A 15,621-nucleotide genomic window follows, 5' to 3' on the forward strand; every position below is an offset into this window, starting at 1 on the left:
GTTCCTCTCCATCACCCGCAAGACAGAGCGCCGCCAGTCACCGACACGCCAGCCAGCACTGACCTCTACCGCAACAGCACCCTCCCGGGAAGTGCCGTGTTGCCCCCAAAAAGCAGGTGTTGCAGCCAGCATCTCCCGTGGAAGCCAGGAAACCACAGAGATAAAGCATCCGTTGTACTCAGAAGCAATCACTCGCTCTGTGGCTCCTGCCCGGCTGCTCCTCTCTCTCTCACCAACTCGCCTCAAATCCTGCGCTCTTTGAGGAGCCTCCGCCGTCGAGCCAAGGGGTGCTGCAGCCAGTCGACAGCCCGACTGAGCGCAGCTCCTGCTCCTCACAGCCGCAGTTCTGGCTAATGCCGGCTCCAGACAGCGGACACCCTGTCTCGTTCCAGCTCCTGCTGGCTACAGGTCTGGCTCAGTGACGCTTCAGCTCTGCACTGAAACTCCGCTTCATTTCAGCTCTTTCTCCTCACAGGCTCCAGCTACCGGCAACAGCCTGGGCTTTGACAAGGCTGTAAAACAATCACTGTCAGAGCTTGAGTATTAGGAGTAAACATCCACCTTGTACGTTCTCTAAGCATTCATTACTTTGTATTATTAATTAGGTCATAATTATTCTAAGCAGCGTACAAATAATTGCTGAACTCGAAGAAGGCACGTAGGGTCTGAAAAGCGTGTTTCCCCCCCGAGACCACCTCAGACGTGGAGTTTGGCCTGGTGCACGCCGGCCTCCCAAGCTTCGGGGTCCCATGCCACCCCGACACCCACCCCCTCCTTTCCCCCGCAGCCCCCAGGGCCTTCCCACAACCCTCCGCCTCTCACCTGCCTGCAAAACCAGCCAAACTGCATTCTGCTTTTGGCCCCCAAACCAGCTGCCTTAGTGCCTCTTTATGAGCCCAAAAACCAGCCTGCTGAGCCTCTTCTCAAGTCCAAAAAATGCACGACTTGACCTTTGTTTCTGAGCCCAAAGCCACACAACTCCGTCTGTTTCTGAGCCCCTCAATCAGCCACACGCGTCTGTTCTCAAGCCCCAGGAAGGCAAAACGTTGCCTCCATTTCAGGCCCACGGCACAGCTCACCCCGTCTGCTCTCTGACCCCCTCCGCAGTCCCCACGGGCGATGCCGAGGGGTTGGGGGGGGGGGGAATGCAGCCACCCCACAGCCCTGCACTCCCAGAGACCCACGGGCAGCTTTGGGAAGCGCTTGGGGATTGCAGCACTTCCGGGAGACGCCACCGCGCATGCGCACTGCCGGGGCACGGGCACACCGGTCCTGGGGGAGCCGCGGGCAGCCCGCGGGAAACCGCACGAACCCGCCACAAAACCGCGCCTCGCGCTGCGCCGTGGGGCCGCGCCGGTAGCGAGGACTGTGCCGTGCCGCGCGCGCGCGGGAGCGACGCAGCTGCCGGGCAGCCGAGTGCCGACAAACTACAGCTCCCGGCGTGCCCCGGGGAGCCAACATGGCCGACCGGAAACTCCGATCACGTGACTACAGCACCCGCCCGTCGCCCACGCACGCGGAAGCCCGGCCGAGCGCGGCCCCGGGAAGCGCCGTCGTCTCCGCCCGGCCCCGACCCGGAGCGGCTTCTGCCGCCGGTCCCGCCGCACCGCGTGGGCCCCCCCGCCGCGGCTTTCCCCGGCAGCTGCCATGCGACCGACCGCGCGGCCCAGCTCCCCTTCTCTCTCCTGCTCCCTCAGCTCGCACCGGCTCCTCCTCCAGCACTGCCCCGGACAGGGAGGGAGCGCTGTCCGCAGCCTCACTGCCCGCCCCGGGGGCTCCTCCAGCCCCGGCCCGCGGGTGGAGCCCAGCAGGAACAGTGGGCCATCCCCCCACCCCCACAGTGAATCATCACCCCTCCCCTGGGCTCCCTCACAGCCCCTCGCCCGGGGCAAAGGAAGCACAAAAGGCAGCCAGCAGACAGCAAGTGTTTATTCAGTCACACACATAACAAGTCCCAAAAGCGAGTCTGCTCCGGGGCTCGGGGCCCCTAATGCTCCCCCTGCACCTGGCACACCCGGGCGCTTGTTCCCAGAGCCACGCTCCTCAGGCCGGCCGGGAACACTCAGTCAGTCAGTTGGCTCCTGGAGCAACGGGCTGCTGGGCAGAGCTGGAGACTGCCAAAAATGAGGAGCAGGGTGCAGGACACTAGAAGTCAGGAGAAAAGGGGCAGCCGGATGGCCAGCGGTGGGGGGGTAGTGAGAAAACATCAGGCAGGAACAGACAGCAAGCAAAAGACAATAAAGACAGGGACAACGAAAAGGACAGAGGCACAGCAAGGTGGGAGGGGAAAGGAAAAACCAGCAGCAGGGACAGAGGATGGAGGAGGGAGTGGGAGCAAGACAGGAAAATAAGGATAGGGAGCAGCATGGAGATAAAAAACTGGGAAGGGCAGCATGACAGAGAACGATTAAAAAATTATAGGGGCAGGGAGCAGGGCAGAGGGATACAGTGAGAAACAATGGGACAGGGAGCAGCATAGAGCAACAGAATAAAAAAGGAAAAGGGAGCATAAGAGAAACTAGGGGGGCAGAGAGAAAAACAGGTAGGACAGAGCAACAAAGGGAAAGAGGGTCAGGGAGCCAGACACTGGGACAAAGGAGGACTGAGTAATACAGAGAGAGATGCAGATTGGGACAAAGATGGAGAAAGTAAAAACAGTGATGGGCTGGAGAACCTGCTTCTGACATTCTGTCACTCCTAATGTCACTTCCATGGCCTCAAGAATGCAACATGGCACAAGACAGAGGAATAGAGGAGTGAAAGAAAAGGAACAGATAACTTTTAAACAAGAAAAAACAAAGAAGAGCAAAACAGTTGTACGGAATGAGATAATGACATGGGGCAGACACAATGAGAGAGCAACGAGAGCATGAGGACACTGGACAGACAGTGGGAGACAAAAAGGGACAGAAAGCTCAATATAAGGATGGAAGAAACCCAGGAACAAAACCCAGTATTAATTACACAGTGAGGCTAATTAAAATGGAAATAATCTACCACCTTGAACAGAATGGCTCACCATAGCAGTTTAGCCTGTATCTCGTCTAAATTTAGCATCTGTTTCTTGGCAGGGTGTGCAGGACTATAAAACCCATGATAAAACATGGAGGGAGAAACATATTTACAGGAGCAAGATAAATGGATTAGCTGTACAAAATCTGATACAACTTAGTCTTAATCCTAGCTTGTGCAAAATAATACTCTGATCTCTGAACTTCCTTTCTGCAAATTCCATTTATCCATGCTTCTCCTTTAAAAAAAATAAATTGAATTATCTCAGTGTCAGATATATGGTTGTTTGAAGATGCTGTGAACATAAGGAGAGACTTCTCTTTTGCAGGTTCTTTGGAAATCCTACACTGACCTTGAAATTGAGCAAGAAGAGTGTGAGAAAACAAGAAATCTTTACCACAGATTATTTCAGCAGACGCAGCATGTTTACACAGAATTTGTCCTGAATCTGGTCCACAGTGCAGAGAAAGCCTCAACTGCTTTAGTTGTCCATATTTTTCAAGTCAACAGCAAACCTAATGTCAGTCCTGTGCCTGTGCCATGAGGACATTTCTACATTATAACAGGTTTATCTTCTATGCAAGTATTAATACATTGCCTTCCCCTGCTGTGTTTTTTGGGTATTGTGCAGTATTTTCATCGGTCATGAATAAATGCAGTTGAACAGTTGTTACTGTTACTGACTTCAGTTATTTTTGGTTTGAAAGAAAACAGCATACATGAGGTAATTCATTTTAATAGTCTCTGAATTTCCAATATTTGTAAGGAAAAATAATGGGTAAGTGCAGGAGTATGCAGCCATTACCAACAGACGCAGTATTAGTAAGCTTCTCAATATTGCTTTTTGGTATTTTATGGGGAAAAACACTGAGCCTAAGTTTTCTCCTCCGTAAGTTCTTGGGGGCTGGGGGTTGGAGGAACTTGATGCTCTTAGTAAGTTGGCTGAAAAAAATCACAGCTTACAGTTACTCAATGTCTTCTGGCCTCACAGGATGAGGCAGAGGTATGATTGATTTCTTCTCTGTATCTCTAGAAAGAGCTTTTCTCATATCTGTGGCAAAAAGAAAAAAGGCTATTACAGTAAGACAGTAATTTCACAAAGCCATATTAAGTGAATTCTGTACTACAATAAGATCATTTTAAATCAAGATTTCACAGAATATCTGGAAGGGACCCATAAGGATCATCAAGTCCCACTCCCTGCTCCTCACAGAACTACCTAAAACTAAACCATATGACTAAGAGCATCATCCAGATGCTCCTTGAACTCTGACAGGCTTTGTGCCGCGACGACCTCCCTGGGGAGCCTGTTCCAGGGACTGACCATCCTCTCAGTGAAGAGCCTTTTCCTAATGTCTGGTCTGAACTTCCCCTGACACAGTTTCATTCCATTCCCTCATGTTCTATTGCTGGTCACCAGAGAGAGGAGCTCAGCATCTCCCCCTCCATGAGGGGGAGGTTGAGGAAGTTGTAGACTGGGATGACGTCCCCCCTCAGGCTTCTCTTCTCCAAGCTGAACAAGCCAAGTGACCTCCTAAATCTTGCCCTTGAGACCTTTCACCATGTTGGTCACCCTCCTCTGGACACACTCCAATAGTTTCATAGAATCACAGAGTGGTTTCAGTTGGAAGGAATGTAAAGCCCATCCAGTCCCACCCCCCTGCCCTGGGCAGGGACACCTTCCACTAGCCCAGGTTGCCCAAAGCCCTGTCCAACCTGGCCTTGAACCCTTCCAGGGAGGGGGCAGCCACAGCTTCTCTGGGCAACCTCTGCCAGGGCCTCCCCACCCTTGCAGGGAAGAATTTCTTCCTTAATCTCATCTAAATCTCCCCTCTGTCAGTTTAAACCCGTTACCCCTCGTCCTATCCCTACACCCCCTGATCAAGAGTCCCTTCCCCCTTTCCTGCAGCCCCTTTCAGTCCTGGGAGGTCGCTCTAAGGTCTCCCCAGAGCCTTCTCTTCTCCAGCTGAACCCCCCCAACTCTCTCAGCCTGTCCTCACAGGGGGGGTGCTCCAGCCCCCCGAGCATCTTCGTGGCCTCCTCTGGCCCCGCTCGAGCAGGTCCATGTCCTTCTGCTGTTGGTGCCCCCAGAGCTGGACCCAGCACTGCAGGGGGGTCTCCCGAGAGCGGAGCAGAGGGGGAGAATCCCCCCCTCGCCCTGCTGCCCACACTGCTCTGGGTGCAGCCCAGCACACAGGTGGCTTTCTGGGCTGCCAGCACACGTTGCTGGCTCACAGTCAGTTTTCCATCCCCAACCCCCCCAAGTCCTTCTCCTTGGGGCTGCTCTCCATCCCCTCCTCGCCCAGCCTGGATTTGTGCTGGGGATTGCCCCGACCCATGGGCAGGACCTTGCCCTTGGCCTTGTTGAACTCCATGAGGTTTGCCCGTCCCACCTCTCCAGCCTGCCCAGGTCCCTCTGGATGGATCCTTCCCTCCCTCCCCTCCATCACACCACACAGCTCGGTGTCAGTGGGAACTTGCTGAGGGTGCCTCGATCCCACCGTCCATGTCCCCAACAAAGATGTTAAACAACGCCGGTCCCAACCCCGACCCCTGAGGAAAGTCACTCGTCACTGCTCTCCACTGGGACATGGAGCCATTGACCACAACTCTGAGTGCCACCATCCAGCCAATTCCTTGTCCACCGAGTGCTCCATCTGCCAAATCCATGTCTCTCCAGTTCAGAGACAGGGATGTTGTGTGGGACAGTGTCACACGCTTTGCACAAGTCCAGGGAGATGACGTCAGTGGCTCTTCTCATATCCACCAGCGCTGTAACCCCATCGTAGAAGGCCACCAAATTTGTCAGGCACAGTCTGCCCTTAGTGGAGCCATGTTGGCTGTCACCAATCACCTCCTTATTTTCCATGTGCCCCAGCATATTTTCCAGGAGGATCCACCCCATGATTTTGCCCGGCACAGAGGTGAAACTGACTGGCCTACAGCTCCCCAGGTCTTTTTTCCCTTTTTAAAAATGATGTCCTGAATGTCATTCAGCAGCAATGTTATCAATTGAAATATAACACCACATGAAACTCAACTGAATGGAAAGGAAATGCCAAGCTAAAAGGACAAATAGATGACTTAAGGCATCTGCAACAACAGTAGATGTCTGTCCATAGCTCTTGTATTTCACAGTACTCACGCATATCAAAGTAATAGTGCAAGAACAGAAAAGATATGCAGCATGGCCACGTAACCCTTCAGTGAGGATACTTAAAGAAAAGAAAGTCTAGAAAGAGGAAGCAGCTCGTATTTCAGTTTTGATAACAGAAGTAACATTAACGTAGTTTAATTTCCATGTTCCTTCCCTTTTAAATTGAAAAGGCCACCCAATTCTCTGTCACTGTTGACCACTGACACTTGTAAATTTGTAGTTAGACATCTGAGAAAAACAAAGTTTCAAGTCCCTGCTATGGGAAGAAACAAGGAAAGCACTGCAATTGCTTCCCCCAATAATATTAGCAAAAAGCCCAGCTACTGGGTGTGAGCGTTGCTCAAAAAGAAAAATTATATAAGAAACTGCATTTTTATTTTCACCTTACCTACACGATCAATGTCTTTGTACTTACTAATTTATTCTTGTTTCTTAGTTTATTTTGTCACAGATGCTACAAAACATGTAAACTGCAAGATTAAGTTTTGTAACTGATGTAATCTTCAGTAGGAAAAGCTATCTAAAGGAGTATACAAAATCCCGTTCATCAACAGCTATCTAAACTTGTTTCATATTTAAAAGAAAAAAAAAAAAATATCATTCAAACCAACCCAGGAACCCTCAACATCAGAAACTTACCATTCAACTTGAGGCAGAACAAGTACTTACCATAAGCATCTTCATCTGGCTCTCCATTGCTAGCAGAGTAGTACTCTAGTACTGTCCGGTACACACTGTAGCCCAGTTGCTTATACATATTTACTGCAACCTGATTTGATACTCTCACAAAGAGATCGACGAAAAATCCACCCTTTCTTTGAAAAAATAAAAAGCCAAAAGACCACAGTAAGTATAGCAGGTGAATGTATTTCTAAGTAATAACCCATAACTTGTAGTCAGACCCAAAGCAGGTCTGATGATGTGGTATGCTCATCAAACCTCTTTCACACTGTAATAACAGATGCACTCCTTTACCAAGGGACAAATCCAGTATAGGCACAAATTTAATTTTATTTTTGTCACATGACTATTCTTTTACACCAGCCAGTGGGTTCAGAATTATGAACAGAAGGAACAGGACAAGATAAACACCCACACAAGCCTCATATCCATGATAAATGATTTAATCCACATTTTAGATTGCATTGGTTTAGGGACTGCCTCCTTCAAAGTAGATGGCAGGGGGGAGTGGTGGAGTTAGTCACAAAATTCAGTTGCCTAATAGGAGACAGCCCTTCTCCTCACAAGGCAAGTTTTTCAAAACGGCATAATATTTTCCCATTTTACCATCTACAGTTGGGTTGCCCTACCAGCATGAGTTGAGGACACTTCCCTGTGGGTTCATCTGACACTAAATTAAATTTTCAGCAGGTACAAGCAATCAATCACAAGATAGAAAGTAAGCTAAGATACTGTCTGCCATCCAGAAGTTGTTCAAGATTGTGCCTACGGGAATCACACAAAGCCCATGATTACTGAGTGAGTACGTTGGGGGCCCTACAGGAAATAGTGTTGCTGTTTCATTAAGCACTTTTTCTGCCAAGAAAAGGACCTTTTATACAGTATTTCTACTGGAATTCAGGCTACTTCCTATGCATTCTGGCAAGCTAGCTTTCATAGAAACCTTGAGATCAAACCGCCATGCAACATTTTTAATTCTTGTTCTCTAACTATGGGGAATTTCAGCAAATCAGAACACTACTTAAAGCAAAATTCTGGGTCTGTTTCATGCAAATCAAATATCTAAGTCATGGACAGGTGGGGGTAGAAAGATTACTTTAAAAGATAAATTTAAAGATAAGTATAGTACTCACTTCTCTGAAATTTCTTCCAGTAGTTCCATCAATTTAGCAGCCAAACCCAGCCGTCGAAATTCTGGTGCAACAGAGAGAGCAGTAACGTGTCCATGCCATTCTTCCCTAGCCACAGAGCCTTCTGCTTTACCCATTACTGTGAACATACAGAGCATCAGAGCAGTAGCACCTTTGGAATAATGCACCACCCACAGCCACATGTCTTCACAAAAGAACCAAGCAGTATATAAACGAACACTGCAATGACTGTGGTAAAGGCTCAAACAGGGATGTCTATGCTATTACTCTGTGATTCAGCAACCACTAAAAATGTCATTTTGCTCAAGTATTGCAGTAGTTTCTTAACTACTGTAAAAAACAAAAAAACTTTTGCAAATTCATTGTTGAAGGCATGATTTCCAAGTGAAAATTTTAAGCAACTCTCATGAGTCTTTGAATGGAATTCAGGATCTGACTAAAATAAGGGAGGGATGAAGGCCTAGAAGTCCCAAACTAACTCACCATCCTGGCAACTACTGAAGATTTTTGGTGACTATGGGGCAAAAGAGCTTGGGAAGCTTTGCCAATCTGGCAATAGAAGGTTAAGGCCCTGCAAATACGGTATGTTTAAGGGGAGGGGGGGAAAAAAGGTTGTTTTGGGGAGGCTCCTTTGTAGTTCCTATCCTTTCTATACAGAGCCAAACCAGTGTTAGTTCACTAATGAATATTCACGCTTTCACACAGTACTCATAAACATCAGTCACTGCTAATATGCAACTGATGTGGTGAATATGGCGAAACCTTCTGTACAGCAAAAGCTTTAAGCTTTACTATATTAAATACTTTATTTTTCAAGTCTCCGCAAAGACACTTATTCTGCCCTGTTCTCCCCCCGCGCCTCTCCCAAAACAGGGGAAAAAAACACGGAAGGAATAAACAAACCAAGAGTTCTATTTGGAATGATTTCTCAAAGACACAAATATTCCACAGCAAATAAGCAAACAACATCTAGACCCAGCTCATTCGTTCCCTTACAATTCATTCCCTGTGCAAAACCCAAGCCCAGCACTTTTACTTACAGATGACTGACAGTGTGTGAGATCAGAGCTGAGTACAGGGACTTAATTCCGGGATAACAGAAATGCTTGTGCACATATATTCACCTGTATAAAACCTGGGTGGACGTTACCACAGCCAGCAGTCCTTGCCCTGCCAGGAACATCAAACTGAAAACTACTGCTGTGAGTTCTATGCAATACCCTTTGGCACCTATGAAACCGGAAGATGATACATAACGTTCCTCTCCCCTGCTGGGTGTTTGGAAAACGCAAAGAGTAAGAAAAGCTCCCGCGTTAGATTATGAACACGCACATCGCCCATTTATAGAAACACGCGATGCCGCGAGACGGTAACGCGGGGCAACCCGGTGCGGGGGCCCGGCACACTCACTGTAACCCATGAGCTCCCCGCCGGGCGCCTCGGCGACAATGAAATACTCGGGCCAGTGAGCCAGGTACTGCAGGTAGAAGGGGATCCCGTACTGCGGCCACGGGTTAAGGACCAAGCTGTCGCCGCCGCGGCCACCCGCGCCAGGCTCCGCGCCCCGCGCCAGGCTCCGCGCCCCGCGCCCGGCCTCCGCGGCAGCGGGAAGGATACGGTCTCCGTCAGCGGGTCCAGGTTGCTGCGGGGGAGAGCAACGCTCACCGCGGGCCCGGGGCTCGCCGGCCGAGGGGGCCCCGAGCGCCCCGGGGGGAAGGGGGAGCCCCTCACGTGCGCCCGCGGGCCGAGCGCGGCAGAAAGGGGGGCGAGGGGCCGGGGGGCGAGGGAGAGGCGGGCGGCACTCACATGTTGTTGAAGCGGAAGAGGTCGTCGCAGGTGAAGGCGCGGAGCGTCGTCATCCCGGTCCCGGTCCCGGTCCCTGGCGCTGCCACCGCCCCGGACGCGCTCCCGCCGCTCAAGGGCCTTTTCCGCCACCGGGACCCGGCAGCGGAAGCCGCGCGCCCCGGCCCGGCGCCTGGTCGGAGCTCCCCCCCGCAGGAAGCCACACCTCCCGGCAGGTGCCGGGGCGCAGCACGGCCGCCCCGAGGCCCGAACGCTGCGGCTCCCGCCGCCCTCCGCGGGCCCCGAGATTTGCCCCTGCGGGTCTTCGCCCCGCCGGGGCCGGGGGCTGCCCCGCGACCGGCCCCTGCCCCTCCGGCAGGGCTCCGAAGCGTCCCTTCCCCCGCTCCCCGTCACCCGCCGCCTTTCCTGCGGGTCCCCGGTCCGCTAACCCCGGCCGTCGCCGCCCCGGCCCCCCGCTGCGCCGCCAGCCACCGCCCCGTGGGTGTCGCCGCGCTCGGGACGTTCCCAGGCGCGGGGCCCGCCCGGCCCCGGCCCCGGCCCCCCGCGGCGGCTGCAGCCGCAGGGCCGTTCCCAGCGCCGGCGGCTCCGCTGCCCCACGCCGGCCCCGGCCAGCGCACCCGCCCCGCTCAGCCCCGGGACACGGGGACCCCGCCATCGGCCACCCGCCCCCTCCTGCCCTGCCCCTGGCCCAGAGCAGCAGCCCCGGGGAACACGGGGCCATGGCCGCCACCCCAAAGACACTCCGGTGTTCTGGGGCTGTGGAGGTGCCCCCCAGATCCTGTCAGCAGTTTGCTGAACGCTAAAAGAGCCTGGGGGTGCACCAAAAGGAAGAGTATTAAGGGGAGAAGAAAACAAATGCAAAGCTCTTGGGATGAAATAAAGGGAAAAACAAGAAAATACCAGGGGATGGCAAGGGTAAATGGAAGACTCTGGGTGCACAAGGCAAAGGGAGAGATACATGGAAGGAGAAACGGCTGATCCTGAAGCACACCAAAGAAACATCAGGAAAACTCGGAGACAGGAGAAAGCAGGAAACTTTGTGGTATGTTGCAAGACAAATGCACGGCTCAGGGGCAGACAGGAAGGCACGTGGAGGACTCTGGACCAACTCAAAATGTGAACTGAGGGATTCAGAGGGCAAATGCAGGGCTTTTGGGTACATCAAACTACAAATGAAGGACCAGGGCAATCCCCTGCAGCCCTGTGAACAGCACTGGGGTTCTCCCAGAAACCCCAGGGACCCAAAGGCATCTGAGACACTTGGGGACCAGCCCCCATCCCCCTCAGGCACAATGGGTACCCTCTTACCCTGCGCACTGTCCTCAGGCACTTTTTACTGAGTGCAGAGACTGCAGGAACCACAGCAAAGTGATAGAGTGCAAAGAATAAAACAACTTTTAAATTAATGCACATAACCACCACTCGGGAGTGACTGCCACAGCCCTCCAAGGGCCAGCACCCTCTCCCTTCCCCTGACACCTTCAGAGCCATTACTGCAGTAGCATTCCTCAGTTGGGTGGGTTCTTCATGTGACAAGTCACTGAGTAACTGCCAGACTCTCCTCTGCTTTTTCCTTCAGGGACAGGATTCAGTTCTGGTATTTGAGAGGAAAAAAAAAAACTCTGATCGTGCCTGTCTGCACCTCTGCCCTACCCCTAGAGCCCTGCAATAAACTTCCACAGCTCTCACCTCCCCACAACAGCCTCAGTGCACGATGCCCGCACTGCATCAAAGCGAGCCATCGGATCCAAGCTCAGAGCTGAATGCTGGGGGCACAGGGGGAGGTTACTGCCAATATTCTGACCAGAAAAGTAACATACAGTGAGGAGTTAGTGGTCAGCATAACTCTTTACCTGAAAAGGTGGAGGCTAGTGCTGTGCTATGGCCTACACTGGAAGCGCAGCAGAACAGAACACGCACACCAGGAACGGTTGCTCTTTATAGGCTTGGTTTTGGCCGCCATTCCTAAGTGACCTCACGCAGATGGCCCACGTCAAACAGACGTTGCTAGAGAGACCTATGACACAACAGCGTTTCAGAAAGCAGAGGCAGGTGCAGGCTAGTGCTGTGCACAGGTGGAAGAGGAGCAGAATGGGGCTAATGACACCGGTTTGCATTAAGAGAGAAATGTGGCTCAGTGACAGCATCACAATCACAATTCAAGATGCACTGGGTGGCAGTCCTGCCTAGGGGGACAGAGGCCCAGGAAGCTTGGCAGAGGCACGTAAAGAGAAAAAGTGATGCAGAGCTAGACAAACACAGACATGGATGAAGGGCTAGAAAAAGCTAAGAATGTATAGCCAGATGGACAGGGACACAGGTACAGAAAGAAAGGGATGGAGGGCCAGAAAGAGTAATGGAAGACCAGACAGAGGGACAGGGAGTGGAGAAGGGGAAAAGAGGGATGTAGAGGTGGACAGACAGATATAGGTCAGAAAAGATGGATGGAGAGCCGGGCAGGGGGTAAGGGAACTAGACAGACAAACTGAGTGAGACAGAGAGGTGTACAGAGAGATGGGCAGAGAAAGGAAGGGATGGGTTGCCTAATGGGGGACAGCAGGGACTGGGTGTGAAAGCAAAGCATGAAGAGCTGGACAGAGGGACAGGGAATGGAAGAGAGGAAAAGAAGGATAGTAAAGCAGAGGGATGGAGTGAGAAACAGATGAGGAGCTGAACAGAGGAATGGGAAGCATATTGTAAAATATGGAACTGAGTAGAGCTCTAGAACTGGTTTGACTGAATAAAAAGTGCAAGATTGAGTTGTGCTTGGAAGCAAAGATGGGTAAAATGTTGCTACAGAAAAAAATAACATTTATGAAATTCTTGAGAACAAGGCAAGGGAAAATAACAGAAGACTGGCAAGGAGGATTGTAAACATGCCCAAGTGACTTGCAGCTAGGGTGCAGAAAACCACATACATCGTACTAATTGTTTAGTCTTGTGTATTTGACAAGTAGAACATTTGTGTCTAGAGAACATATCCCTTGACAGACCCAGAGGCACTCTACTGACCACGCTCCAGATTCCTGCCCTGCTGTGGGAAAGGTCAAAGCACAGTGGTGAACTACGCCTGCGTGAATCCCTGGCACACAGGCAGCCCCAGCAGGGCCAGGGATCCTCTAGCAAGGACCCAGCTCCGCGGTGCCTGTGTCCCCGCTTGTGTACCTCTGCCCAGGTGCTGCTCTGGGGATCCCCTGGCCACGAGGTAACAAAAATAAATTTACTCTTTGCATTTCATCCATGGTTTTGAGGTTGTACCTGCGTCCTGCCTGTGCCAGCTCACACAGACCTGGATGGTGCTCTAGTGATTCTGAAGGAAGATTTGCTCAGTTTGAGGTTATACTGTGGGTTCGAGTTTTGTCTTTGAAAATTCTGGATGGGATGCAGTGGAAGGGGTTTGGGTACATGTTTCAGGATAGTGAAAGATGCCTCTCTTGACCTGGAATTTGAAATCAGGAGATGCTGGGAAGGTTCTGGCAGACAGTGCACGGCAATGTGAGATATGTCAGATTTGTGGTAATTTAAGGGACAAGGTTTTGGTAGGAGAAAATGGATTCAAAGTCTGTCATTGCAGTGGAACTGTGATGAGGATTTCAGAGTTGCCAGGAGCAGGAGAGACTGCTTTTCAGGATGGTGGTGGAGCTGTGATGGGGGATATGAAAGTTGTTGGGAACAGGAACAGACCACTTTCAGGCTGGTGGTTCTCGGTCCTTTGAGGTGTTAGTCAGTGGGGTATAAAGTTACACCAGTCTCCCATTTGAGATTCTTTTCCTGCAGAATCACAAGGATTATTTAATGACACACCCTTAAGAGGAGAAGCTCAACTGCTCACTTGAGTGCTGTGGTTATGACAGACTCTCCAGCCAAACTGGACTTTGGACTGTTTTGCTGCAAGATCAAGCCTTTATTTCTGAACTGCTAGACTAAAGGCACTTCTGTTACTGTGACCAAAGTTGGTTCAAAAACTGGTTATGGTTACAGTAGGCCTTACTATGTATCAGATTAATTCCCAGTATTGTAGCCTAAAGCAGTATTGTCTATTCAGTAAGGTGGGTTTTTTTAATGATTACACATCAATACATAGTTCTGTTAGTATTAAAACTGTACAGGTCAAGTCTTGGGTGGCCATCTCTGCTGACTGAAATACAGGTTGAAAATGTGTAGCCAAGTGGAAAGCAAATTTCAGAAGTAAATTTAGCCTTGGTCTTTCAGACCCAAAGGGGTGACAGTGAATTCTAGTGTCTTTTTGGTTTATGAGATTTTTGCTTTTTCTGCTTATCAATTGCCTTGTCCCTTTGCAGGCCTGTCGCTGCCAGGAATTTTGTGGAGGAAGAAATAAAGACCTAAGAAAGTGAGTGTATGTCTTTCTGTGCTGGCTTTGGATTCTCAATTCACACTCCAAATAACATTTCTTCTGTCAGGCAGCCTTGTCTCACAGACAGGTGGAGATAGCAGCCCTGGTTTTGAGGAAAGTCTGCGTTAAAAAGCTGAAGTTAGTGCAGACAGTAAATGCATTGTATACTTTTCTAGGACAAGACGTTTACAGACTATGCAAAATAGGAATCTTGTCACAGAGGTGAATGGTCTGTTCAAGTTTCAGGGGTTTATCAGACAGCGTTGCACGCCTTTTGACTTCTACTGTCAGCTGTTGACCAGGCTTAGTTTAAAAGCTTGCTCTTCGTGTTTGTCACTGAGATTGGCACCTTGAGCGAGCAACTGCAGGAGCAAGAGAAGGGCATTTAAAAAACCAGCAATCTGACTTGCTTCTCATGCAGTTGTGGAGAGGGGACAGGAAAAGACAAGCCTTCTGTTGCCCTCTGAGCCTTCCGTTTCCCTGCAATTCCCCCACTGTAAACTTCCTGAGATCCCCTTTGCTTCAACCAGCATTCTCAGATTGGCAATAAAGCTCACTGTACAGCCCTCGGAGGTACTTATTTTTTTTTACTTTCTCCATGGAGTTCTGGACAATGCTAGCAAAGACCCTAAAATTCAAGCCAATTTGTCTACTGAGGACTGTTTACAGGTGATGCAAAAATGAGTCTGAAAGTACCTGTATTATCTTTTTGTTTTCTGGTTGCTCTCCTTGGCATCCAGCTGTCTTTAAAAAAAAAAAAAAGAAAACCTCCATATTTAAAATCTGTTTCAAGAGAGCAGTATGCAGAGTATTTACACACCCAGTCCAGAAAGAGTGGAAGCAACCCAAAGTCTCTGAAATAAGGTGTGCAAAAGAGGGGAACAGTTCTGACAGGGTCAGACTACTCCAGGCTCCCTGGCACAAGCCCCTAGAAGGGTCCTGTTGGGTGCTGTGGTGGCTGACCCCAAGAGCGAGACACGCACCCTGTCCAGTCAATGCCTGAAACGTGCATCCCTTACTGCCTGGCTCCTCTTAAGAAACCTGAACGCAAAATACTTTTTTCTGCCATGATCCTCGCTGGGGTAGACAACAAATATTTTACTGATGGATATGAGTGATATAACTGGCAACATTTAAGGCCTGAAGAGAGGGGAATTGTGGTTAATAGCTTAAATCAATAAAAAAACCTTCTTAGGTAAAAAACCACAGTGCACCCACTACAAATGTTATTCTGTTGCAGTGGTATGTTTACAAAGGTAGATACATAAAAAGGAAATATATTTATAACTATATATAAAAATATATCTGTTGTTATAAAGTAGATATTGCACTGTTGCGTATTACCCATTTTAAGATACACACACAATAAATTATACACACATACAGATATATATAAAATACATATATAAGAACTCTTGGTCAAAGTTGGTTAGTAGGAAGTGAGGAAAGAATCCCTTCAAGCT

General features: G+C 50.1%; 1 protein-coding gene across 1 annotated transcript; it reads right to left on the reverse strand.

The window, feature by feature from the left end:
- Window positions 1-3,732: 3,732 nt before the first annotated feature.
- NAA20 (N-alpha-acetyltransferase 20, NatB catalytic subunit) lies at window positions 3,733-10,094 on the reverse strand. Its single transcript, XM_074875726.1, has 6 exons — window positions 9,808-10,094; window positions 9,619-9,643; window positions 9,412-9,502; window positions 7,984-8,119; window positions 6,839-6,984; window positions 3,733-4,063 (listed from the first exon to the last, which is right to left on the reverse strand). The coding sequence occupies exons 1-6, from the start codon at window positions 9,858-9,860 to the stop codon at window positions 3,978-3,980; spliced, it is 537 nt and encodes a 178-aa protein (XP_074731827.1). The 5' UTR covers window positions 9,861-10,094; the 3' UTR covers window positions 3,733-3,977.
- Window positions 10,095-15,621: the final 5,527 nt, after the last annotated feature.

Source organism: Strix uralensis, chromosome 8, assembly GCF_047716275.1.
Source record: "Strix uralensis isolate ZFMK-TIS-50842 chromosome 8, bStrUra1, whole genome shotgun sequence".
NCBI lineage: Eukaryota > Metazoa > Chordata > Aves > Strigiformes > Strigidae > Strix > Strix uralensis.

What these genes read in the sequence shown, in the direction of transcription:
- NAA20 (XM_074875726.1), bottom strand. Translation starts at nt 9,860, where the DNA reads ATGACGACGCTCCGCGCCTTCACCTGCGACGACCTCTTCCGCTTCAAC. An exon ending in TGGACCCGCTGACGGAGACC is followed by an intron (nt 9,503 to 9,618) that starts GTATCCTTCCCG and finishes CCGTGGCCGCAG; the next exon opens with TACGGGATCCCCTTCTACCT. An exon ending in GCCAGATGAAGATGCTTATG is followed by an intron (nt 4,064 to 6,838) that starts GTAAGTACTTGT and finishes TTTTTGCCACAG; the next exon opens with ATATGAGAAAAGCTCTTTCT.